Source organism: Henckelia pumila, chromosome 4, assembly GCF_033568475.1.
Source record: "Henckelia pumila isolate YLH828 chromosome 4, ASM3356847v2, whole genome shotgun sequence".
Lineage (NCBI taxonomy): Eukaryota > Viridiplantae > Streptophyta > Magnoliopsida > Lamiales > Gesneriaceae > Henckelia > Henckelia pumila.
Window position 1 is genome coordinate 152697021 of NC_133123.1, and position 26652 is coordinate 152723672.

Below are 26652 nucleotides of genomic sequence, written 5' to 3' on the forward strand. Positions count from 1 at the left end.
TTATGTAATGTCTATTTACTAAGTAGACTTAACTTACATGATTTACAATTCGAACTCTTAAGAAATTTTCAAGTTCCCAAAATACTTAGCGACTAAACACTAAACTTTTCTAAATAGGATAGCTTAGGGACTATACAATTCTATCTCATTAGACCTTAGGATATGATATGAATTTTACCCATACTTCCCCAATATCGATATATGAAACCTGTCAGGTATCACTAACAACTCCGTGCCATCTCAAAAGATAAAACAAATTACCTATCTCCTCAACAACTGCATAAGTACCGACAATCAAGCTAATTTCCTTATATTCCCAAATCAACAATATTACGAAACGATACCTTCAAGAACAACTTAACATCCAATTTTTAAATTCTACAGGTCTACGCCGCTTGTTAGCAATGATTTACTTATTGCTATTGGACTATGCTCAATCCCTTATTAGTTACCAAACTCACAACGCTTAAAGGAATGATTAAAGTTCTCTTAAGCAACGACTCTAGTTCGGTTAACCTTCAAGTAGAAAATAGTGACTCTCCTCATCTTAGGATCGATTGGCCCATTCCTGTAAACAAATCTAATCTAATCCTTGAAAAGGTAATATAACCTTAAAATCCACTGTTGTTCAATTCCCATGGTAATAGCCGTTAACATATATAATCCAAATAGATGCCTAAACAGATCCCAATTATCCATTCATCAATTTACACGTTCACCTCTAGCCTCTTTGATTATACCGAAAGTTCAACTCTTGATTAAGATTTCCCAATAGATTTATCCACCTTTTCTATCCCAGACGCAACGACTAAGAAATCTATATTTTTCTTTGAAGACAAAACATACCACAAACTATTATCCACTTATTGGGTTAGATGATCCCTAAGTACCAAATAATTCTTATACATCATCGGAAGACATATCTCAACTTTCTATTTCAATTTGACAGCATGTTTGAAAATCCAAAATTCCCAAATTATTATATGTACAACCTGAATTCAAATTTCAAGAACTTAGCATACCACTGGATACCTCGAAGGGTTTCTCAATTTCCTTAGTATTTCACCGAGAAATAAATCTACATCTTATCCAGAAAATAAAACTACCTGAAAATTCTATTCATCAATCTACCTCCAAGGTTGGTGCATTAGTCTTATCAGTTGACATTCACAAGATCTTAGGATGCTAATATAAAGTACCCAAAAGTATTCTAGGGATAACTCTATTTTCCTTCAATTTTCTAAATCATAGTCAGGTTATTATCACACCCAATCTGCTTACCAAAAATCGTCTGTTCACTCTTAATGATCCTGTCAAAAATTGAAGCAACACATTCAATTAATTCACTAACTAACAGTCTTCCTGCTAAGACTTGATATAATTGATAATCCTCATTCCTCGGAACGCCACTGCAACTTAGGATTTTATCAAGTACTATTACTAAATTCCAACAATCTAAACTCTCACTATGCGGTTACGAGTCGATTTTTCTATTCAAGAAGTCGGAATGATAACCGAAAGTGTGATCCACTCAACTAATTCGCCGTGATGGATCATGAAAGGAAATAAATACACATGTAATGCTGCTTAATACGAAACAAAATAATGCAAGCATTACAAAGAAGCGAGCTGAAGAATACCAATCTGGATAAGTGAAAACAACTCACTCATAATTCAAGTCTAGAGATGAATGAATAATAATGGAGGCTCCATGAATAATAAATATGAGCCAACAAGATAACAAATCTAGTGATAACTCATCAAGAGTAATGGCATCATGCTCAAACAATCAAAGCACAATCAAGGGTAGACAGTGTGACTCCAATCGAGAGTAGTCCACACAAATCCATAATTAGGGAAACAACGGTACAAAGACATATTCAGGAGTCAACCACACAACGCAAGTAGATCACCAATAAAAATACAAAGTGATGCTTATTCGCATCAACATGTGTGGTTCTAGTACTGGAGAAAATTTCAAGAAATGTGAAATACGAACATGGTCTTATTAAAAGTTCAACCAATGTCAAAGTAGTAGAATATAAAGTTGACTGACGTCATACGATTTCATAAATGCACAAAGGAAGTGCAGAGAGATTTTGGATACTCAAAAGTAGATGTTGCGATGGATATGAGCACAAAAGAAGAAAAAGAATTAATGATCGAAATAGTAGTTCACATAATCGAAAGACTCATTAGTAACCGATTCACTATTTCCCAAAAACATAATTGCCGCAAAAGGACAAAAGAAAACTCAAACTATCCATAAAAATATAAAACGAAGTGCGTATCCCAAGTCTTTGCACAGATTCGAATCAATAACTTAACTGGCCAAAACATACGTCTTATCAAGTTCTAAACAAACTATGCACTTAGTTGCATCCGACTTGAATCCAATATAAGAAAACAACCTACAACAGTAATACACAATTACTATCTCTTAATGCGCAAGTTAAATATTTCTGACAAACTCCTACAACTCATCAAAATTGCTAACACTACTGAATAACTCAAACAACAACCACGTAATGTCCAAAATTGGAAGGAATATTGGTACACCCACTTCGTTTAACTTGAATTCGCATGCTATAAAAATATAGACAGTCAAATAGTACACTTTAACTACTAAAGAAATTTTAAATAATAAAACATTGAGCTACACATTTAAATAAATTAAACATCTAATTTGAAAATATTTTAAAAAGGATGACATCAAAACATTTAAAGTAATAACTCAAATGCGTCTAACATATAAAATTACTTAAAACTTACAGACTTTGAGGCGAGATCCCCTGAGTTTCGGCAACCGGCAGTAGGCTCAGCCCAAACCAAGACCGTGCTCTGATACCAACTGAAACGACCCTAACCTCTATGCTTTATTTAATTTAAAGGAAATTACGGATTTATAAAATTTTGCCATGACTTGTTTGCAAAGAAAACAAGCCATCTTAACCCAGTCAGCAGTCCAAGTAAGGAAAAGCAACTGACGTAAGACTTAAGTGCGTTAAACATAAACATGCAATCCTAGTAACCACCTCCCGGTTACAGCATAAAGTAAACTAAGGAATTTAAAAGAGTGCGTTAAACATAAACATGCATAGGTGATGGCATACTACAAATCATCAACTGTAGCACAGGGAATACACATCCTGGCTAAAAACACTGTAAGTACTCAAATAACTCTTCATTATTACATAACAGAGTAAATATGCGGAAAACTTAAACATGCAATAGCGACGGTCATTGGGCTTCGCACTACCAGTGGCCTCAACCCAGTGGATCCTGCCCCTCCATCGCCTCAACATAAAACTCATCACCTGCAATCAAACAAGCGTAGTGAGTCTAAAGACTCAACAAGCATAAACAGTTGAATATCAAGGTTTAAAAATAGATGATGCTTTACTCAAACTATGATACTTAGTATACTTTTGAACTTTAACTGTAAATATGCATGAAACTAGAGTGTATAGGAAACATGCATTGATGAACTCATGCTATAGAAGACTTTCAACTTTCTTGACATAAACCTCATGCTTTACTTAACCTCATACTTTTCTTAACCTCATGCATGACTGACTGACATCAACGTAAGACGAGTCAAACTGAAACTTTAAACTTTAACTTTTAAACTTCTCTTTTCTTTTTCCTCTTAGAAATCAGTTCCTTGATTTGTGACCCTCTGTTTCGATCATGATCATGGCTGCAGTGCACTATGCCGGCAAGACGACGAGATTTCTCCCGACGAACTTAACCCCTCTGTGGCAAGGAGACCGAGATTGCTCCCGATCCCACATTGCCCCTCTATGACAAGGAGACCGAGATTGCTCCCGATCCCACATTGCCCCTCTGTGGGTAGGGTAGACAAGATGTCTCTTGCTCCCTACCTAAACCTCTGTAACCTCTTGGTGAGTAGACCGAGGCATCTCCCGGCCTAACAACACCCCTCTTTGTCACAAACAAATCACTTCATTCAAAAACATTTACTTTCTTTTCCTTTTCATTCATTAAGACTCGACTCACACCTTTTTAATCATGCATACATGAAAAGACCTCCTTTCACTTTATTTTTCTCAAGAACATGCCATATGCACACGAACATGCAACCTTTAAGATATGAGACTCAACTCAATTATGCTTTGGCATGCAAGACTCAAAGAGACTTTCTTTAAATTTTTCTTTGGCATCAAGAATAAGACTCACACACACGAACGTGCAACTTCAAGAATGAGACTCGACTCCATTGCATGTGAGAACGATGAGCGAGTGGCTGCCCCTAACCCTCAAGACTTTACTCTTTTGCCAAAGTCCTAACTTTTCAACTTAGACCGAGCAAGAAAACTGAAAAACCTTTTTTCTCACTCATGCCTTAACCAAAACCCGTCCCGCTTGAACCGACACATTCCTAACTCTTAAAATTTACCATATGACCAGGTTTCAACTTCATTTGACCTCTTATACAAAATGCCAAACAACCCATCCCGGACAGCTCACTTTTGACTATAAATTTCTGCACCGACACTTAAACTTCAAAAATTCATAACTTATTAAATACTTATCCGAATTAAGCCTATTTTATACCGACACGACCGCAACGTCATTAACTAAACTTAGGACAAAACAGAATCGACACAGACCTCGACTAGGAAACTGCCCTGCCCCGAATTCAGACTGCCCTGTCCAAACTAGACACCTCAAATGCCCTACTAGTTTGTGAAACCTTCACCAATCATGCACCCTTGCTTCTAAGACCACTCCAATCCATCAAACACACTTAAAACCATCTCTTAGGACTTACATCAAACACTTGGGCAGCCCACTTCTTCACTTCGACATCACATATCAAAATTTACATGATTTTGCACCAAAAAGTGGCAACCTCAAGAGCAAACAATCAAGACCAATGCAATACATCAAAATGCTTCAAACACACTTCATTTCCATCCCTTACACATGTAAATTTTCGAAAATAGGGCACACCAATTTCTGGAAATTCGAAATTTACTTCATGCATGCAAAATGACTTAAGCTTTCCAACACAACTCACCATTTATCAACTTAAAACTCAATCTAATGCATAAATTCGAAAATCCCACATAAAAATCTAAAATTCCAGAAATGTATCAAGTCATACATGCTAAAAATCATAGTCATTTCGAAATTTAAAAAGAAGCTAGGAGCAAATACATAATAGCTTGATTGAAAGCCCAAGAAAAGTCTACACTTGCCTTCAACCTTTAATACCCACAAAATTTCGAAATGCAAAGAGGAGAGGGGCTGGACTTTTGCTCAAACACCAAGCTACTACTCCTATGGAGGTCCTCCGGCGACGTCATCGGCGGTGGAGGGCGGCGGCGGCAGCTAAGGCTTGAGGGAGGAGAGGCCGAAATGCTTGGAGGGAAATGGGAGAAAAGATAATGGAGGGGGCGGCTCTTCATCAAAAGAAAGGGGATAGGGTTTGTAAAATATTAGTAGAGTGTTTTATTTTGTGTGTATTGTGTGTATAAAGTAGTGTGAATGTGTGTGAGTTAATGGGTAACTTTGACTAGAAAAAGAGCTATCTCAAAAAAAGCAACTTTCTCTTTTCTTTTCAAAATAAAAGCTAGCACTAACACTCTCATACATTTAAAATATCTAACAAAATAATCAAAGTTGGAATTTAGTATTCCGGGTCTAAAATACTGTTTTTCAAAGAATTTTTAAAATAAACTCAAGAATGCGATAAATGCGATTCTTGTTACCCGAAAATTCTAAAAATCCAAACTTCATCATTTTTCCTCCAAACTCACACTTAACATTTTTAGAAATACAGTCTGGGAATAACCGCCATAATCCGTCACTGCCGAGGTCGGAACCGGAGAACCCTGAACTTAAAACTTTATTATAAACATTCTTGAAATAACTGAGCATTCATAACTTTAAAGGAACATTAAGCAGTCGCATCAATCAATTAAAATTAACACTTTAAATATTTTGATGTCACAACAATAAGTGAAATATTTACCTAAAAGATAGAGCAATTAAAAGCCATTTAAATAATTACACTAACGGCATAAAAACCTTTAAAATGATTTAGGCAGATAACGACTTAAAAATAATTAAGCTAAACATTTAAAATCATTTAAATGAATAAACTAAGCAATTAAAATAATTTCAATAAGAAAGCTTAAACCTTTAAAATACTTAAAACAAATAAGCTGCACGATAAAAATCATTTGGATAAATAAACTTAAACAATTAAAACATAACTCACATAAATAATTTAAATAAATTAAACTAAAAGATAATAAATCCTAATATTTATTAAATTAATGAATGCGATTTAGTGGATTGGATTCCAGGTACTACATATCGAGCTCGTATTGCAACCACAATATTATCCGATGAAAATGGATTATTGAAAAACAAGTTTGAGTAATGTTATGGAGGAAGAGACGTACTAGTTTAGTATTTGAGCTTTGCTGGTCTATATAGTAGAGTTCACTTATATCATGTACTAATGTGATGAAACATATGGTTGTTGATGCATGACTTTTGTTTTTGTCCGAACCTTGAACCATGACTTTTGTTTTTGTGCAAACTCAAGGTTCAGTTAGAATGAGTATATGCGGGTTTATGTTCTCTATTATAATTAAATTATACCCAAATCGCATTAATATTCTCCAATTACATTCATCTGTGCCCCAAAAATATGTTTGTATTGTCTTGTGTTTATATTATGGATTAGACCTAAAGTGTGCTTGAATCTTCAAAAAATATTCTCGAATTAAATTATTTTGTGCCAAAAACAGAACATGGTATTATATTGTATTTGATAGATAAAAACCATGCAAAGAAACTATTTTTCTAACACAACATACATATTAGTTTTCATTAAGACCAATGGGGTAGTTTTCGATTTGCATGCTCAAAATTCTATTTTATATTCTTGATTCAGCCTAGAGTATGCTTGAATTTTCTTAAAATATTCTGAAATTAAATTCTTTTGTGCCAAAAAAATAATATGGTATTATATTGTGTTTGAAAGATAAAAACCATGCAAAGAAGCTATTTTTCCAACACAACATACATATTAGTTTTCATTAAGACCAATGGGGTAGGTCTCGATTTGCATGCTCAAAATGCTATTTTATATTCTTGATTTGGCTTATAGTATGCTGGAATCGTCTTCAAATATTCTGAAATTATATTCTTTTGTGCCAAAAAAATAAGATGGTATTATATTGTGTTTGAAAGATAAAAACCATGCAAAGAAGCTATTTTTCCAACACAACATACATATTAGTTTTCATTAAGACCAATGGGGTAGGTCTCGATTTGCATGCTCAAAATGCTATTTTATATTCTTGATTTGGCTTATAGTATGCTGGAATCGTCTTTAAATATTCTGAAATTATATTCTTTTGTGCCAAAAAAATAAGATGGTATTATATTGTGTTTGAAAGATAAAAACCATGCAAAGAAGCTATTTTTTCAACACAACATACATATTAGTTTTCATTAAGACCAATGGGGTAGGTCTCGATTTGCATGCTCAAAATGCTATTTTATATTCTTGATTTGGCTTATAGTATGCTGGAATCGTCTTTAAATATTCTGAAATTATATTCTTTTGTGCCAAAAAAATAAGATGGTATTATATTGTGTTTGAAAGATAAAAACCATGCAAAGAAGCTATTTTTCCAACACAACATACATATTAGTTTTCATTAAGACCAATGGGGTAGGTCTCGATTTGCATGCTCAAAATTCTATTTTATATTCTTGATTTCGCTTATAGTATGCTGGAATCGTCTTCAAATATTCTGAAATTATATTCTTTTGTGCCAAAAAAATAAGATGGTATTATATTGTGTTTGAAAGATAAAAACCATGCAAAGAAGCTATTTTCCAACACAACATACATATTAGTTTTCATTAAGACCAATGGGGTAGGTCTCGATTTGCATGCTCAAAATTTTATTTTATATTCTTGATTTCGCTTATAATATGCTGGAATCGTCTTCAAATATTCTGAAATTAGATTCTTTTGTGCCAAATAAATAAGATGGTATTATATTGTGTTTGAAAGATAAAAACCATGCAAAGAAGCTATTTTTCTAACACAACATACATATTAGTTTTCATTAAGACCAATGGGGTAGGTCTCGATTTGCATGCTCAAAATGCTATTTTATATTCTTGATTTGGCTTATAGTATGCTGGAATCGTCTTCAAATATTCTGAAATTATATTCTTTTGTGCCAAAAAAATAAGATGGTATTATATTGTGTTTGAAAGATAAAAATCATGCAAAGAAGCTATTTTTCCAACACAACATACATATTAGTTTTCATTAAGACCAATGGGGTAGGTCTCAATTTGCATGCTCAAAATTCTATTTTATATTCTTGATTTCGCTTATAGTATGCTGGAATCGTCTTCAAATATTCTGAAATTATATTTTTTTGTGCCAAAAAAATAAGATGGTATTATATTGTGTTTGAAAGATAAAAACCATGCAAAGAAGCTATTTTTCCAACACAACATACATATTAGTTTTCATTAAGACCAATGGGGTAGGTCTCGATTTGCATGCTCAAAATTCTATTTTATATTCTTGATTTCGCTTATAATATGCTGGAATCGTCTTCAAATATTCTGAAATTAGATTCTTTTGTGCCAAATAAATAAGATGGTATTATATTGTGTTTGAAAGATAAAAACCATGCAAAGAAGCTATTTTTCTAACACAACTTACATATTAGTTTTCATTAAGACCAATGGGGTAGGTCTCGATTTGCATGCTCAAAATGCTATTTTATATTCTTGATTTGGCTTATAGTATGCTGGAATCGTCTTCAAATATTCTGAAATTATATTCTTTTGTGCCAAAAAAATAAGATGGTATTATATTGTGTTTGAAAGATAAAAACCATGCAAAGAAGCTATTTTTCCAACACAACATACATATTAGTTTTCATTAAGACCAATGGGGTAGGTCTCGATTTGCATGCTCAAAATGCTATTTTATATTCTTGATTTGGTTTATAGTATGCTGAAATCGTCTTCAAATATTCTGAAATTATATTCTTTTGTGCCAAATAAATAAGATGGTATTATATTGTGTTTGAAAGATAAAAACCATGCAAAGAAGCTATTTTTCCAACACAACATACATATTAGTTTTCATTAAGACCAATAGGGGTAGGTCTCGATTTGCATGCTCAAAATTCTATTTTATATTCTTGATTTCGCTTATAATATGCTGGAATCGTCTTCAAATATTATGAAATTAGATTCTTTTGTGCCAAAAAAATAAGATGGTATTATATTGTGTTTGAAAGATAAAAACAATGCAAAGAAGCTATTTTTCCAACACAACATACATATTAGTTTTCATTAAGACCAATGGGGTAGGTCTCGATTTGCATGCTCAAAATGCTATTTTATATTCTTAATTTGGTTTATAGTATGCTGGAATCGTCTTCAAATATTCTGAAATTATATTCTTTTGTGCCAAATAAATAAGATGGTATTATATTGTGTTTGAAAGATAAAAACAATGCAAAGAAGCTATTTTTCCAACACAACATACATATTAGTTTTCATTAAGACCAATGGGGTAGGTCTTGATTTGCATGCTCAAAATGCTATTTTTTATTCTTGATTTGGAGTATGCTGGAATCGGTTTCAAATATTCTGAAATTAGATTCTTTTGTGCCAAAAAAATAAGATGGTATTATATTATGTTTGAAAGATAAAAACCATGCAAAGAAGCTATTTTTCCAACACAACATACATATTAGTTTTCATTAAGACCAATGGGGTAGGTCTCGATTTGCATGCTCAAAATGCTATTTTATATTCTTGATTAAGACCAATGGGGTAGGTCTTGAATTAAATGCATTTGTGCATAAAATATTCTTGAATTACTTGCAATTGTTTACTTGCTTTACTACTGAAGAAATATGTTGGTATTCATGACTATTTTAAATTGAATGCAGTATAATCATGTTCTTTAGATTAAAATTAATTGACTTTTTGAGCATATATAAAGAGCTACCAATTCCAGATTTTAGAAAAATAGTTCTCAATCTTTACAATTTTGTACTAACTTTCTGAAATTTTTTGACATAATTCTATTACACATCAACACACCTACAAAACAAGGGGAAGAACCACAAGTATTTCAGTTCCATGTTTGAAACCGACTACTCAACAACATACCTGTGACGCCCGGGGCTGAAGAGGCAGGGAGTGATCGCCGGTGCCAAGAGGTTGCACGGACAATGAGCGGCTCCTGGTAGGCTTCTAGGCGGAGGGAGACATGAATGAACCGATCCCGTGCCGGAATGAGAGGGATTCTGAGACTGTGTAGGTATGAGACTACATAGCTGAGGAGGGTTTAAAAGATTTCATATGTACTACTCATATAAAGAAGGTGCATCTTCTTTTCGGAAGCTCATCACATAAGAACTCCAAAGCTAAGCGTGCTTGACTTAGGGCAATTATAGGATGGGTGACCCCCTGGGAAGTTTCTCAGGGTGCGTGTGAGTGAGGACATAAGCACGCTGAAAAGACTCGTCTTGATACAGTGGGTCATTACAAATGGTATCAGAGCCGACCTCTCTTAGTACGGTATGGTTCGGGGACGAACCAAGCGGAAGCTGGTGGGCATGTGACGCCCGGGGCTGAAGAGGCAGGGAGTGATCGCCGGTGCCAAGAGGTTGCACGGACAATGAGCGGCTCCTGGTAGGTTTCTAGGCGGAGGGAGACATGAATGAACCGATCCCGTGCCGGAATGAAAGGGATTCCGAGACTGTGTAGGTATGGGACTACATAGCTGAGGAGGGTTTAAAAGATTTCATATGTACTGCTCATATAAAGAAGGTGCATCTTCTTTTCGGAAGCTCATCACATAAGAACTCCAAAGTTAAGCGTGCTTGACTTAGGGCAATTATAGGATGGGTGACCCCCTGGGAAGTTTCTCAGGGTGCGTGTGAGTGAGGACATAAGCACGCTGAAAAGACTCGTCTTGATACAGTGGGTCATTACAATACCAATAACATAAAAGTCATTGACCACAAAAAAAACACAAAGATCTGACACCGCTCTCAAGTAGCAACCAGGAACAAGCCAACGAAACATCAACATAATAAAATAAAATATCAATCAACGCAAAAATACGCCTCCATTATTGCAGCTGGATCGAGTAAACCTTCTTGTAGATGCATCCTCGCAAAATGCTTGTTCCAATATGCGACTTTTCCTGTATATAAAAAAATGAATTACAATTTGTTAGATAAATCATAATAATGGATGGTAAAAAAATAATACAATATTTTACTTGTAAATAAAACAGTTCAATACTATTTCATCAATCAAAAACAGAACTAGTTGTTGGCTTCATTGCAGCTGCGTCGATTGTGGCCTCGCTTATGGCACCGACCACACTTTGACACACGTGATTGGACTTGTGATGGTATCCTTTGAGTTCTTCTTCGGCCCGGTTGAATTCGAACATCAGGCGCATTGATTATGGATGGATGTTCAGGATTGGAATCATACATGTTAAACGTGGGGATCGGATTTAGAATTCCTTTATAAGCTTCACGATACAACTCTATATGAAAGTATTTGTCACAAAAATCATATAACGACAAAGATTTTGATTCTATGGCAGCACATGCATTCTTGCATGGAAGTCTATTAATCTGCCATGCTCTGCACGAACAAGTCCTAGCAGACAAATCAACACCAAATGATTTATCACCATCAACAACCTCAAAACTCCAGCCACATGCCTTGTGCACTTTCAAGCTGCGAGATTCAGCATATGTTTTCGCAACAACATTCTCTTTTGAAGGACTCAATCTTTTAACCATCCTCATTGTTGTCTCACGTCTTCTGTGCATCATGTCCATAATTTGAAGGCGAATATGGTCCACCATGGCCACAATAGGAAGATGGCGTGCTGCTTTAACCCAATTATTCCAAGATTCAGCAATGTTATTATTTATAACACCCCATCGGTTACCTGGAAACAATGCATTTGCCCAACTTTCTGGACAAGAACTCACAATGAACTGTCCGGCAAGTGGCATTGACACTACTATGTTGTTAATATGTTCGTCGAACTCTTTCCTTGATGGGGCATATGCAGCTTTCTTGAAAACGGACGACCAATGCTTTTTGTTGTGAAGTGGGTAGCTTTTCATGACCTACATTGAAAGAAATAAGAATAATAATACAATGTTTTTAACACATATTCCAAAAAAAACTCCAAACACAAACATACTGTTATTTTCTAACCTTATGCACAAAATTATCTACCAAATGCCGTAGACAATATGCATGATGACTGCTTGGGAATACTAAATGAACAGCCTTAAGTATCCCAGGATGTCTGTCAGAGAAAAATGTGAACTCATCGAACCCCATCATGCGATGAGAAAGCAATGCATCTTTTAGCTGGAAACAAAACCATCCCCAATTGTTATCATTTTCAGCATCTACAACCGAATATGCTAATGTGAAAAGATCTTCATTAGCATCCTTTGCTACAGCAACCAAAATACATCCCCTGTACTTATTTTTAATGTGAGTTCCATCCAAGAAAATCAAGGGCCTACATCCATTGATGAAACCAACTACACATGCATTGAAACAGATAAATAACCGTTTAAATTTATTAGTACAGTGGTCAATTTCACACTCAACAATACTTCCAGGATTAGTTTCTTTGATAGCACTACAATACCATCGTAATTTATCATACGATCCATCTTCTGCACCATGAATGTCATGCATAGCTAATTTTTTTCCTTTCCAAACCTTCTGGTAATTGAGCTCAACTCCAAAATCTCTTTGTAAATCTGTCAACATCATGCACGGCCGATAAGAGGGCTCTCCTCTCAATCTGTCAATCACAACATTGGCAACCCACGAAGCATCGGCTCTAGGATGTCCTCTGCTACGAAGATTGTCATCCCCACACGTATGCACTAGGTTACATTTTCTAATGCCAAAAATATTGTCAGCTTTATGTCTTGAGACATATATTCTCCAAGAACATGTTTTCACACTACAAATTATAATAACTTTCTCACTGTCATTCTTTTTATACTTAAAAGATCGTCTCATAGCAATTGCATATTTTTTGGCATAGTTTCGAAATTCTGCAGCATCCGTGAAAATTTGACCTTCTCCACGGATGCAGTGACTCCAAGCATCTAGGGAATTGCTCACCAAACCCACATCAAGATAGCGATCAGTACTAGTCCGTGTCTCCTCTTCAGATTCATGCCTTAACAGTTTAACATAATCAATATAGCATCGGTGCAAATACAACACTTCTAGTTAGCATGATATGTATATAACAAAATATGTAACATTCAATCATTATATAATTAACATAGAAAGACTTTTCAACAAACTAAAATGTGGAAAATTGAAATTATGGATGCATATAAAATTTAAACAATAAGCCATCATCAGTTTTATTCGTTTAAAGATTTCTTTTCAAGCAAAAATTTATACAGTTACATTTTCCAAGCAAAAATTTATAAAAGAGGGAATTTTAAAGATATATTTCCAAGAAAATATTTAGACAACTTTAATTTGAAAATGAAATTGTATAAATTTTGTTTGTATGAAGTTTTTATGTGGAGCTAGATATTACTTACCAAGCAAATCAATATAAACCCGAGATATCATCATCAATTGAAATTAAAAATTTCTTACCAAGCAAATCAACATCATCCCGATTCATGCAAAAACAAAAAATACAAGTAACAAATTATTTACCTCCCCGAATTGTTCCCTTCCATATGATCTTTTTTCACTGCCCTCATATTAATTATTGTCAGTCTCATAGCCGTGTGAAGATGTGTCATGTTACGAACGTCATCGTCTTCTTTCAACGTCACATACAACTTTCGATGGGGAGCTAGATATTGCAAGATCACATTTTGTGGAGCAATCTCCTCACATTTTCTCCCAAGACTAAGAAACAACTCCATTAGACTAAAGCCATTACAAATGGAGATCATATAAAGATCTTCTTTATACTCGCAGCTACCCAAAAATGAATAATTTGAAGATCCAGATCCAGCTTCCATTTCTTCAAGAAACAGACAAAAACCTGTGTAACCTAGTCATTTAAAAAAGTGACATGGTAAATTTAGACCAAAATCAGGATTTAAAACAAAAACTCATACTTAATTCATTCAAAATGACAATTCCTAAGTTTCAAACAAACTCTATAAAACCATGACATTATACAATATATCAAGACATCCACAAGAAAAACACTAGCTGACAATAAATCGACCACTGTCATCAACATCCAAACTTCCCTCTTTTTAATCCATTATGCGTAAACTTGTATATAGCATTAAGTACTTCGAGCCACAAGAATTAATTAAGCAAAAAGTAATTTAAATGACAATTTTATCAAAAGAAGAAAACAATTAAAATTATTAGAAAGGGGGATGAGAGATTTTTTTAATTGAAAAATATATCTTTCAGTTCCTTCAATCCACCACTTCAATTCCAGATTGCAAACTAAAGATAAAATAAACAATCTAAAAGTCACTTACACCAAGGAAGAAACAAAAATCAGGAAAGCGCATAATTTTTTTAAAAAACACCAAATAAATATAATCGCAAATAAACCCACCAGGATTGCATCAATGATCAAGAGAAGAAAGCTTACGTCTAAGATAGTCGTCGGACGGTGCGTTTTCACGGACAATAGATTTGGAAATGCATTTTCAGTTTATCCTTCACTTGTGCTACCGATTCGAATTCGAAAATTTCTTGATGATTCTTCTCGCCTATGGTTGAATCAGAATTGCAGGGAGGGTTTCTTCATTAGGGATTGGGGTTTGAAGCGTGTGAATTGGGGGAGAAAGTGAGTAAGGGGTTGAGCGTGTGAATTGGGGGAGAAAGTGAGAGGATGATAATATTTAATTAATTAAAACAATTAAAAATATGTTAAATATCATGGACAGGGAGTAAAAAAAAAACAATTTTGTACTATCAGGAACTTTAAATAAAAAAACTCTGACATGGGGAGAAAACACATATAAATGTTTCTGAGTGGGTACTTTCCCAAAATTTTCCATATATATATTTGCATCATATATATAATAAAATAATATGATCTCTTTATGATCATTAGATCAATTCTTAGGATAATATCTCAAAGATTAAATCGAACTGGTTGGACATTCCACCGATTCAATCTTATACATCCAAATCACTGTTGCATCTTAGTTTATTCCACGTATAAACTTATGCTATACAATTATTCTAATGACATCAGATTTCAAAATCATTATGATATTGATATTGGAGTAATTTGAAATCCATTGTGATTAATATATATAATTATAGTTTAAATAAGTGGAAAATAAATTTAAATTTTCGCTATTTAACTTATTTAACAACAAAAATAAATTCAAAATCATAGTTTTCAAATGATTTAATTCAAATGCAACATTAAATATTCGGTGACATTGCATCCATTTCCTCGTTCCAGCTTTTTTTTTTTCTTGCCTTTTACCTTGGTTTCTTGTGTGGCTGAAATAAAATAAAAAAGATATCAGGCGGAGAGACAATGTATAATTTTTAAACTCGAAAACTTTTAAAAGGGAGAATTACTAACCGTGTGTTTTTCGGTACAAAAGAATTACCATGGGATTTGAAATTACAAATACCCATTTAATGTATCTCATGACATTTTATTTAACTAAAATGATTTTTTTATGAAATTGATCGAATGTAAGATTTCATATAATAGATTTATTACATTTATTTTGATCGAACTATACTATTATTATTGAATAACAAGAATTACGTTATCATAAACTTTAATTTATAGTTAGATATATCATCAACCAGAACAAAAATCTTTCATCCAAACGAATACAAATTCTTGCAATATCTGCTTTCAAACACCTTCAATACTAATCGTTCGTATACACATATTCAACCACATTAACTTGGAAAGCAACATTTCCATTTTCGTGTTGCTGCTCCTGAATTCGCCTTGCCGAATTCACTAATGATCCCCGACAGTCCTGTAACTCGATGAGTTGAAGTGAATCTATTTCTCCTATGCCACTCGAAATCGCATCGATCAATTTTACATATACGAGAATCAAGCTTTCAAGGCTCGGGAGGTGCTCTTTTTCCACTTCCCACTTCACCCAATAATCTAAGGAAGAACAAAAGTACTTGAGTCGGAGAAACTGGTCTTCTATCGTAGTCCACTCCGATTCTCTGTTGATATCATTATCTACAATTTCGAGAACTTGAAGATTAGGGAGTGACCCGATCATGGTCATGTTTTCCCAAGGAAAAGAAACATTTCGCAGAGTTAATTTCATGAGACTGATTGGAAAAGCATAGTTCCACGTGAAAGAGAGATGATCAGAATAGTCAAAAAAGATATCACCTTTTATATCTCGAGAGACTCGTAATTCTTCAAGGTTTTGTAGATGGAAAACATTGTCGAGATTCAAATCATCCCAGTTATCGCCGTAATGATCAACAACAACTGTCAGTTTCTTCAGATTCACAAGTATTTTGATGACATCTTCGGTAAAAAAGAAACCGATCACTCTTTCAAGTGTTCGTAGATCACTTGTGTTGATGATTCCTATGACAGAGGGATCCGATAAACAACGAGGGTGGCTCATTATCAGATGCCTTAACTTGGGCATTCTCAAGATTTCATTGGGTACTTGCAATCCTTCGCAGTAAGTTACATCAGTAATTATAGTTTCCAGATTGGGAAGTTTGGATAAGGAGGCAAGAAACTCGTTGAGGCATGGCATGTTGTCATCTAAGGAAACAGAAATGTACCTTAAATTGACGAATGTCGAGATTACTACTGGCAAATTCCACCAAGTCACTTTGGGTGAATTCAAGATCCTGAGGCGCCTAAACTTCAGAGATAACTGTGAAAAGAGTCCTCTCTCGGAGAAAATGGATCGCAAGCTTGAATCTTGTGTATGTAGTTCCTGAAAAGTCTCTGTGCAATGTGCACCGAGACGACGCTTTGGATTCTCTATGGCATCATGACAGACATTTGTTTTAGATGAGAAGTGATGAAGAAATCCCTCTTCTTCAGCTTTTGTTATGCAAATCTTCCTCAAGAGATCATGAATTCCGACGGCTACGAGTTTGCCATCCGGCCCTTTCTTACTCACCAAGATCAGATTTCTATTCACAAGATCCTCCAAATATACCTTCCCCACGTCTTCCAAACATTTAAACTTGTTACATGGCTTAAGGAATCCCTCTGCAACCCACAACATGATTAGCCTAGAAATATCAATTTCAAAATCTTCTGGAAAAGCTGCCATGTATAGGAAACATGGCTTTAATGGCAGAGGTAACCAATCATAACTCAAACTTAGTATCTTGGAGCATTGCACATTGATTGTGGATTATATTGAACTTGTGCTTTCCAAAATACTTTCTCACAGTTCTTCTTCCATCATGTTTCCTGATGAAAGGATAAGTCCTGCAACGACCACGATCGTGAGCGGAAGTCCCCTGCAGTTTCTTGCAACCATCTTACCAAGCTCCACAAGGTGGAGAGGACAGGATTCTTGCCCGAAAATCTTTTCCTCGAGTAGTTTCCAACTTTGATCTTCGGTCAAAAACTTCATTTGATGAAATGAAGTAGTAGAAGATCCCGCATAAACAGCAACATCTGATAGCCTCGTAGTTAACAAGATTCGACTTCCACTACCATCGTCCGGAAATATCATCTTCAAATCATCCCAAGCCTTGGTACTCCATATATCATCAATCACAACCAGATACCGCCTACCCAAGAAACTTTGGTACACTCGTTTTGCCATTTGGGCTTCGCTCTCACCAGATTGTTGATTAGCATCAGTACTGGTGTATTTCTTCAAGGATTGAAGAAGCTTCGAAAGAGTATCTACTTTTTTGTACTCTGCAGACAATGTAGCCCACGCATAGATGTCAAAATCCTGAGCACGGATTGAATCCTCATAAGTTCTTCTAGCTAGAGTCGTCTTCCCGATCCCTCCCATCCCAACAATCGGGATGATTTGGAGTTTAGACGAATCTTCATACATACTTTCTTTGATAGCATCCAAGTCATCATCAAATTCCACAACCTTGTTTCCAGTGACTTGGGCTCCGGATGAATGATCTATGCGAGAAGAGTGAGTTCTGGATCGGAGATCTTTTGCTGTATCGTCTTTCTTCATGATCTCCATTGCCTCTTCCCAGATAAAATCAATCCTTTCAAACGCCATGTCCAAGTCTCGATCCAAGCTCAAAGCATCGTGGGTTGTTGATACCAAACACAGATACGAATCCATGAAATCCTGCGCTTCATTTGCAGCATTTCTGATTTCATTTCCCACACGATCGTGCGTTCCGCGATGCTTCTCCGAATAATCTTCGAGGAAAGTGATGATGGACTCAACTTTTTCTTGAAGGGAAATGATTCTTTGTTTGTGAATTAAGGGATCAAGATCCAAAATCTGGTGGATTGATCGAGCAAGTGAGAGAAGCGCAGCATAAGCAGTAGTTGTCATGGGAGACAAATTAAGAAGGATTGAAACGAGAGAGACACAACTTTGTATTATATGTTATGTTAAAGTTGACCAATTATATATTTGTTAAATAAATCATTTAATTTAGGAAGTGTTTGCAATAAATTGTGCTTTTATAGAAATGATTAATTTATAAATTATAAAAAAGTTAAGAAAAATTAAAAGTTGGTAGTGTTTGGAAACATATGTGAAAATCTAAAAATCAAAGTTGGGTAGTGTTTGATAAATAAATGATTAAAGTTATTTTAACAATGACCTTCTTATTAGAATCACTTTTGGAGAATCATAATCACCACATGACTAGCTTTTGGATTTCAATTAAGTTAAGCATAAGCTAACACATAATCTAGGTCTAAGAAACACAAAAAAATGATTTTTTTTAAGTCAAAAGCTAACAATCACCTTTTTTTAGTGATTGCAAACACTCCCTTAATTTGCATGCGGGAAACAGCTGGTGCCATGGTACCATCAAACATTATTCTATGATGAACATTTATATATTTACGTATGTATATGAGTTGATGGAGTAAATGAACATTTGATCTAAAATCAAGAGTTTGATTCTTGTGATTTAACTGGTTAACGTGATTTGTATGTTATTGTGTTAGTTTTTGAGTTTACCTAATCCGTACCGAAAAGTAACGATCGTCAATTTTTAAAAAATAAAGTAAATGTCCACACAAATTCTTTTATTTCGGTTTTAAAAATATATAATCTGATATTTGAACCTTTTTCCTGGACCCAGTTTAGTTTTCTACTAATTAAGGTATATTTTAAAATGTAATACATTATTTTTTGAGCAAATTGGTGATAAATCCCCAAACCCAAACTTGACTTTGCCCTAGCTCCCTACCCATAAGATTCTTTGCAATAGCTCCCTAGGACCACAAAACTTGAATATTTAATTGTTTAATTCTTGTACTGGATTTATGCTTTTTTATGCTTAAAATCTAAAGACTTTATGCTAAAATCTGAAGATTTTGTGCTTATTCATGATACAAAGAATTATCCGTAAAAATGGTATCAAAATAAAATCATAAATCTAGAACACACTTCAGGTTCTAGAAAAGGAAATACATGAGGAAGGTTACATCCCTCATTTGGTACCGAACCTTTGTTACATCAGAAAGGTAAAACCAAAATGGTCCAAAAACCACTAACCAATGATGAAATGATGATTAATCTTATAAAAGCAATATCAAAGAAAAACACTATCTGATGACTACTTTAGAAAGATTAAATCTCAAGGATCTACAAGATCTTGCGGATTCTTTTGCGAATCTCAAAGTATTAGATCTAAAAATGAATTTTCCTGAGGGTGAACAACCCACAGGGAATCCCCCAAGATATGTGGTTAAAACAGAAGAACCACATAGTGAGTTCCAGGTTGGAGAAAATTCACATCCAGCAGAAACCAGATCGAGAAGGAGTAAAATCCCACTCCATCAAACTCCTTACGAAAAAACTGTTTTAGATCCAATACATCCTTACGGGGTTATGTTAAACCTTGATGTTTTGGACTTCAAAAACAGAAAAAATCTTATAGATGATTGGACGTCAGCTATGAGAATAGCAGCAGGGACATTAGATCTCAATAAAGAAGGATTCATTAAAATTCTAGAAATGAGTCTAATGGGATCTGTTAAGATCGCATGGGAGATGACTATGCCAGAAACTAAGGAATCAATCTTAGCAGGAGAATCCCTCAGCGAGATTGGAGAAAGAATGGCCACCCTATTTAAAGCACAATTCATAGGGGTAGACTATTTCAATAATCAAGATACAGAGAAAAAAAGAAGATATACTCAAGCTCTTTATAGCCTCGTGTTGGAAAACGGTGTTCAGATCAATCAGAATTGATACCTGGTGCAGCGGAAGTTTTAAAATTTTATATGGAACGATTCCATATCATGGGTATCAAAACTTTACGATTAAATTGTGCGTGTAAAAATTAAATAACAATTAAATTTTTACCTTGAATCTCGAAACGAGATTATGGACACCAACAGATAACTCTGCTCTTGTTGTATATCCCAGGAACTGATGGACGAACAATTCTTCAATCAGGTCCACGAACAGAAGTTTAATCCCTCTGATAGATTGCACTAGAAAATCTATCAGAAGTTTCTACGAAGAGAATTAACGAATTTGATCCGTTAAAGCAGACTGCAAATTCAAAATTCACAGGCTGGAATTTTTGACAGAGAGAGGAGAGGGGCGGCGGCCACTAGAGAGAAAACCCTAGTGTTTTTCGAAAATTATGCCTCTGTTGTCTAATTTCTGTACTGCAATAACTTATTTATAATGTGGGCTGCTAACAGCTTAGGGCCCATTAGTCATAAGTTCAAGCCTGACAAGCAAAGCCCGCATGTTCAGAAATTAATATAAAATTCATCGTGACTCAGATTGATAAACCAATTTCACCAATTGCACAGAAACCATTTCTGCATCTTTTAAAGTCAAGATAAATTTTCTGAATTCGAATTCAGTGATTTCCAAAAATGTCCATCCCTATGTCATTTTAGGAAATCTTACTCTTCTACTCTGATATAAGAAGTCCCACTTCTTTATTCACTAAATTTAACTCTTTAAATTTAATTATCTCAACGGGGATTAAAAATCCATTACTTGTGTGACCCTCAATGGTTCAGGGATACAGCTAGCCGTGGGCTCACAACTCCTTGTGACTCGGAACAACAATTTCCGACTTGCCCATCGAATCATGGTAAGAGCGCCTAGCAACATCGCCCCATGATTCCCTAGGTATCAATGATAGTGCCTGCAAGAACCAATAGATTTTGGTTAGCGTACAGTACGGTCCCTTCATCCATATATCCCGATCGAATCAACAACTATTGGTAAATCGAGAGTCGTTTGAGATTCGATAACTATGCAATGCATCTTGAAGATCAAATAGTGACATCGCATGTGCTACTAAGAAACCATTTCTTAAAACACATCATGTACTCTGGCCAGAGATTCGTCACACTAATATCTCCTCAGATTGCATAGGATATCCACACTAGCAAGTATGTGGTGAATCCTTAACAACAAAGCATCGACTCCTATATGTGTCATAACTGTACCCAATCCCGACACCTGATGACCCCAATAGAGTCGGTAAACGAGTCAAAGTACAGTACTAGCATATAGAGTCTCAATGATATTTCAAGTAGTAAGGACTAATGGTGTACAACCAAAACCACGGACTTTATCCACTCGATAAGTGATAACCACTTGGAAAGTTCGGATAGGGTAGTTCGATCATTCATTGTATGAATATCCATTTGCATGATGAACATCTCTATGTTCCATACCAATGAAACGTGGTACTCGGCATCGCAAATGCTAGTCTCAATCTCGAGCGATTCTTATCCTTATTAACGGACGGCTCAATCGACTAGGAACTGTTTAGAATATACAGTGACTATAAGATGTGTTTCATGATAGCCATCCCCATGTGCCACCACATCTTACATACACTATAATATATTCAAGGTCTTCATCTAAACATCTTATAGTATGTCACAACATAATAATATGATAAAAGATAAAGTAAACGCCATTATAAAAGTGTAAATTATATTAAACAAAAGATTATTTATACATAGAGTCATAAAAGCCCTTAGCCACAAGTTGGCTCACCGGGCACCCACTCTTTCACCTTGAGTTACATGATATCTGCCTAGTTGATGAATACATTATGTTATTCACTAAATACAGATGAAATTCGGGAGTCGAGGAAAATATAGCTATTCAGCTATTTTTTGCAAAAATGTCAAGTCCCTGGAGAGAAATGCTGATTAAAGAATATGTTACAGACAATCTTGATAAATTGGCAAGACGTGCCTCCTTTTTTAAAGGAAAATTAGCAGAATGGTGCCATATGGCAGCATTACAGAAGAACTACAAGAAAATAAGGGGTATAGATAAGCGTACACCTTTGTGTTGTAGAGAAAATGATCTTCCAACGATCATTGGAAACAGATCACATGGATTTAAAAGAAAGAAATTCAGAAATAATCCATATAATAAAAGAATGAAAAGTTCTTGGAAGCCAAGAACATTTTGGTCCAAACAAAAGGCCAGATCCTATAGATTAGGTAGAAGAAGTGGACCTACAAGAACATCCCCAGCAACAGGCTCATCACAAAGCAGGGAAAGAACACCATCAAGAAGAACTTTCAGAAGAACTCATACAAGAGCAAGTGAAAGTTTCAAGGATTGCAACTGCTGGACATGTGGAGCAAGTTGACATATATCTACAAATTGTCCAGAAAACGAGAAAAAAAGAGTTAAACTCTTTGAAGCAACACCAGATATGGATGATGCTGTCTTATTTCAATATCTAGTCCAAGTATATCAATTTGAGGATATCCCCTCAGATGAAAGCATATACGAAGAAGAGATATTGTTTAGTCGATAAGTTTCTGAAGATGAATCAGAATCAGAATCAGAGTAAAGAGGAAGTGTTTTGCCATGAAACACATGAAAGTTTGGCTGGGTTCTTTAGTCAAACCACGATATCTCATAATATGGTCCAAAGGATTATGAGAGAAAATCCAACATTACAGAAGTACCAAGGATTTTCGGCAGGACAAGTTGAAAGAGTCTTAGGAAACCTAGGGCTAAGACAAAGAATACATAATTTGATTTATAAGGTATCCAGAAGGGAAATGGCGATCCCTATGGAATTAACCAGTAATCAAATTGAAATGCAGTTAATTTCCTTTGAAGAAATTCGAGAATAATTACAGAAATTAAAATCAGAAATAGCAAAGACAATGTCTTGGATTCATATTGGAGCAATCCAGATTATGATCAAGGCTAATTTTAAAGAGGGAATAGATTCACCCATAGATATCGTAGTATGCGATAAAAAAATGAGGAATATGCAAGATGCGGTTCTAGGAACTATCTCGAGAAATTTATGTGCAAAAAAAATTGTGGGAGTTATTTATCCAAGAATAGCCTACAATTTAGCTGATAGAGATTTTAGTCGAGCCTTGACTTTGCATAAAAAATTCAAGGAAAAAAGACTAATGAAGGAAGGTAATAGGTCATATTCTATTACGTATCAAATTTCATATGCTCTTTCTAATACTCACCATTCTGAATTATTTATTAGAAATGAGTTCATTGAAATTCCAGAGATCTTTGGGAAAGTTGCTCAAGCAATATACCCGGAAAGAATCGAGTTTCCTTTAATTCAGGAAACAGACATTCAAATTCAAGACAGACCGGTTCTATATAGAGACCTTAAAATAAAACCCCGAAGGTTATCTTTCCAAGGAGACAGAATGACAAGCAGGAGATGGGACAAATCTCCTATTCAAGAAATTCCACCAGAAGAAAAAGAGTTTTCTATAATAGGAAAACTTAGATCTCCAGAAGGATGAAAAAAAGTGAAAATAGTATTCGAAATTACAAGTCATCGGAACTTGTTCTCTTGTAACTCGATTTACTATTTGGAACAACAGAAAAAAGGAAATTACCAAGGAGTGATAAATATTGGAGAATTAGAAGTTCAAATCGGGGGAATTCCAGGAAAAGAAATGGATCAACTCATTCTTGGTATAGAATTCCTGGAGGACCATAAACCATGAAAACGCCTTGAAAAAGGAATAGAGTTCATGGCAAAAGAAAAGACTTGGAGGATTCAATAAGAATTCTACGAAATGGAAAACCAAGAGAATTGGATAAGGGACAATCCCTTAATCAGATTCGAGAACTCTGTTCACAGACAGAGGAAGAATCAACAGTTGAAATTAGTAAGTCATGAACATGATTTACTAGAACGCATTGAAGAAGTAGAAAGGAGTAACCATACTCTACCTTCTGAGGCTTTAGGAAAACTAAAGGTAAATAGTCTTAATCGGATTACTGAGTTACAACACAGTCTGTTAAAAATGGCGGGGCCATTTAGTAATCCCTTTAAAAAATGACAACAAGTCCTTTCTCCATATACATTCTGATAGGGTTGTTATATGAACAATATAAGGCTGAGTATTTTGCAGCTTATATTGACTCGGGAGCAGGAATTTGTACAGCAAAAAGAGGAGTCTTCCCTGAAGAATGTGAAGAGGAATTGCCAAAAATTGCTGGATGAGATTTCTCTCGAAGAATTTTAATTCTTTGCAAAGAAATAAAACAAGCAGAGATCCTTATGGGAGGTGCAGGTCAAAAACCTTGGTACAAGGTAAAAACACCACCAATCTATTTCCATGATACAGGAGCTGATATCCTGTTAGAAAATAACTTCTTACAAATGTTTAAGAAGTACACACAAGACAATGAGTTAAGAAGACTTATGTTCACTACAATTTGTGATAATAAAATTATCGTTCAAAGACTCAAGGTTGCTTTTTATCGACAATTGCCGATAATATTTCGCAGCCAGCGTGGTTGTGAGACCTCGATTCTAAACAAATAATCAAGGATTAAACAATAATAAAGCATACATTAATCCAAGCCAACATTTAAGAAATTTTTTTTTAAAAAAGGCCTAAGCCCGCGCGAGATGCACCCTCGCGCGCGCGCAGGCCCTCCCAACAGGGCCTCGGGTGAAGGCTCGCGCCCGCGTGAGATGCCTTCTCGCGTGCGCGGGGGCCAACAAACCCGAGCCCTTGAGTACCCCACGCGCGCGCGAGGTACCACCTCGCCCGCGCGCGGTAGGCCTGGGCAGAAATGCTCATGCTACCCAAAAAAATGGATTTCATGCTGCTACCGACGTGCTTTCAATAACATACTCTAATACATGGTATTGAGAATACACAAAACAAACATGCTTCCAAAAAGCCTAAGATCGACAAGAATCTAAATCGATACAACACCAACATGCTTCAATTCTAAATTACAATCCGAATACAACCAATTCGAATAACAACATAATAAGTTCGAGTTCTAACATGCTTTAATCTTAAACTAGATAAACATGCTGATTCGACTTCTAAACCGAGTCTCACTTCTACTACTTGCCCTCGAAGCTAACCATGCCTCTTCTGACTTGTTCATGCCCCACCTATTGTCAAGTACACATACAAAACAAAGCAACAGTCGGATAACCGGTGAGAACGATACTCCCAGTAAAAGCAACATAACAAGTAATAAATCAGTAAACATGCTTTCAAGGCAACACGTAATCAATATCAACGTAATAAAATGCATGTCTTTAAAACTGGATATCAAATCTGATAAACGAGGGATTGCTGCTGTACTTTTGGGATCCCGAGGATGAGATCACGTGACGACTCACCGACTTTCCCAATCGAGGTGGTGCCACATATCTCACTCCTCTAGACTTTGAGCAACCATAATGAGTATGCTAGCACTAGGCAAAACGACTACGACCTAGGCCACTCAATCATAGTTCCCAAACGTCTAAACAAAAAGGGCTGTTCGGCCCGCTGAAACAAGAGTTTGGCTCAAGATGAATGCGTAAAAGCAACATAACACATAAGTCATATAAACAAACTCAAATAACAACCAAAATACAAGTTTCACATGCTAGAACAAGTATTGATGCAATATGTGATTTGAAAAGGGAAAACTCGAGAACCAACAGTCCCGAGTAGGCTATCCCGCTACGATGACTGCTTTTACCTTTCAATGCAGTAGTTCCAACTCTGGAGAAGCTACAACAAAAGGTTTAATCAACAACTAAACAATCCAACAACAAAGGCAACAGTTCAAGGTAATCTCTTTACCGTTCTTCGTCCAACTCTCGACGATCAAATGCTGCTAACACAGGGCTCGACAAACTCCAACGAATCTGTACGAATACAAGAGATGATCAACAACAACGATCACTCACATGCCAAAATGCAACGACTCAAAAACGGTTCAAATCTCCAAAAACTCAACCCGACGGCATAACGGCTATAACTGAACAAACCGGCAACGCAGACAGCAGTTCAATAACGATATCAACTCATAGCAATGCTAATACAACCAAAACAAGGCAATTCCAACCAATCTCAAAAACCACATTTTCGAAAATGGCTTCCAAAAATCATAATAAATCCAAACGTCGCTCTATTTCAAAACCGACGGATAATAAACGATC

At 35.4% G+C, this 26652-nt stretch overlaps 3 protein-coding genes and 1 long non-coding RNA gene across 5 annotated transcripts; all 4 read right to left on the minus strand.

The window, feature by feature from the left end:
- Positions 1-3055: 3055 nt before the first annotated feature.
- Positions 3056-5456, minus strand: LOC140867717 (uncharacterized). The gene is made up of 2 exons (XR_012145241.1): positions 5226-5456; positions 3056-3317 (listed from the first exon to the last, which is right to left on the minus strand). It is a non-coding gene; the product is annotated as an uncharacterized lncRNA (long non-coding RNA).
- Positions 5457-11147: 5691 nt separating this feature from the next.
- Positions 11148-13832, minus strand: LOC140862100 (uncharacterized). Its single transcript, XM_073265104.1, has 4 exons — positions 13786-13832; positions 12292-13285; positions 11429-12200; positions 11148-11248 (listed from the first exon to the last, which is right to left on the minus strand). Exons 1-4 carry the CDS (start codon positions 13830-13832, stop codon positions 11148-11150), a joined length of 1914 nt encoding a protein of 637 aa, XP_073121205.1.
- Positions 13833-15950: 2118 nt separating this feature from the next.
- On the minus strand, positions 15951-17354 carry LOC140864908 (putative late blight resistance protein homolog R1C-3). 2 transcript variants are annotated; one of them, XM_073269318.1, is made up of 2 exons: positions 16442-17354; positions 15951-16282 (listed from the first exon to the last, which is right to left on the minus strand). In XM_073269318.1, exons 1-2 carry the CDS (start codon positions 17352-17354, stop codon positions 15951-15953), a joined length of 1245 nt encoding a protein of 414 aa, XP_073125419.1. The 2 variants fall into 2 exon arrangements, with proteins under 2 accessions (XP_073125419.1, XP_073125418.1); XM_073269317.1 differs by having other exon boundaries at positions 15951-16297.
- A 117-nt stretch (positions 17355-17471) lies between these two features.
- Positions 17472-18569, minus strand: LOC140862101 (putative late blight resistance protein homolog R1A-3). Its single transcript, XM_073265105.1, has one exon. It carries the CDS (start codon positions 18567-18569, stop codon positions 17472-17474), a length of 1098 nt encoding a protein of 365 aa, XP_073121206.1.
- Between the last annotated feature and the right edge of the window lie 8083 nt (positions 18570-26652).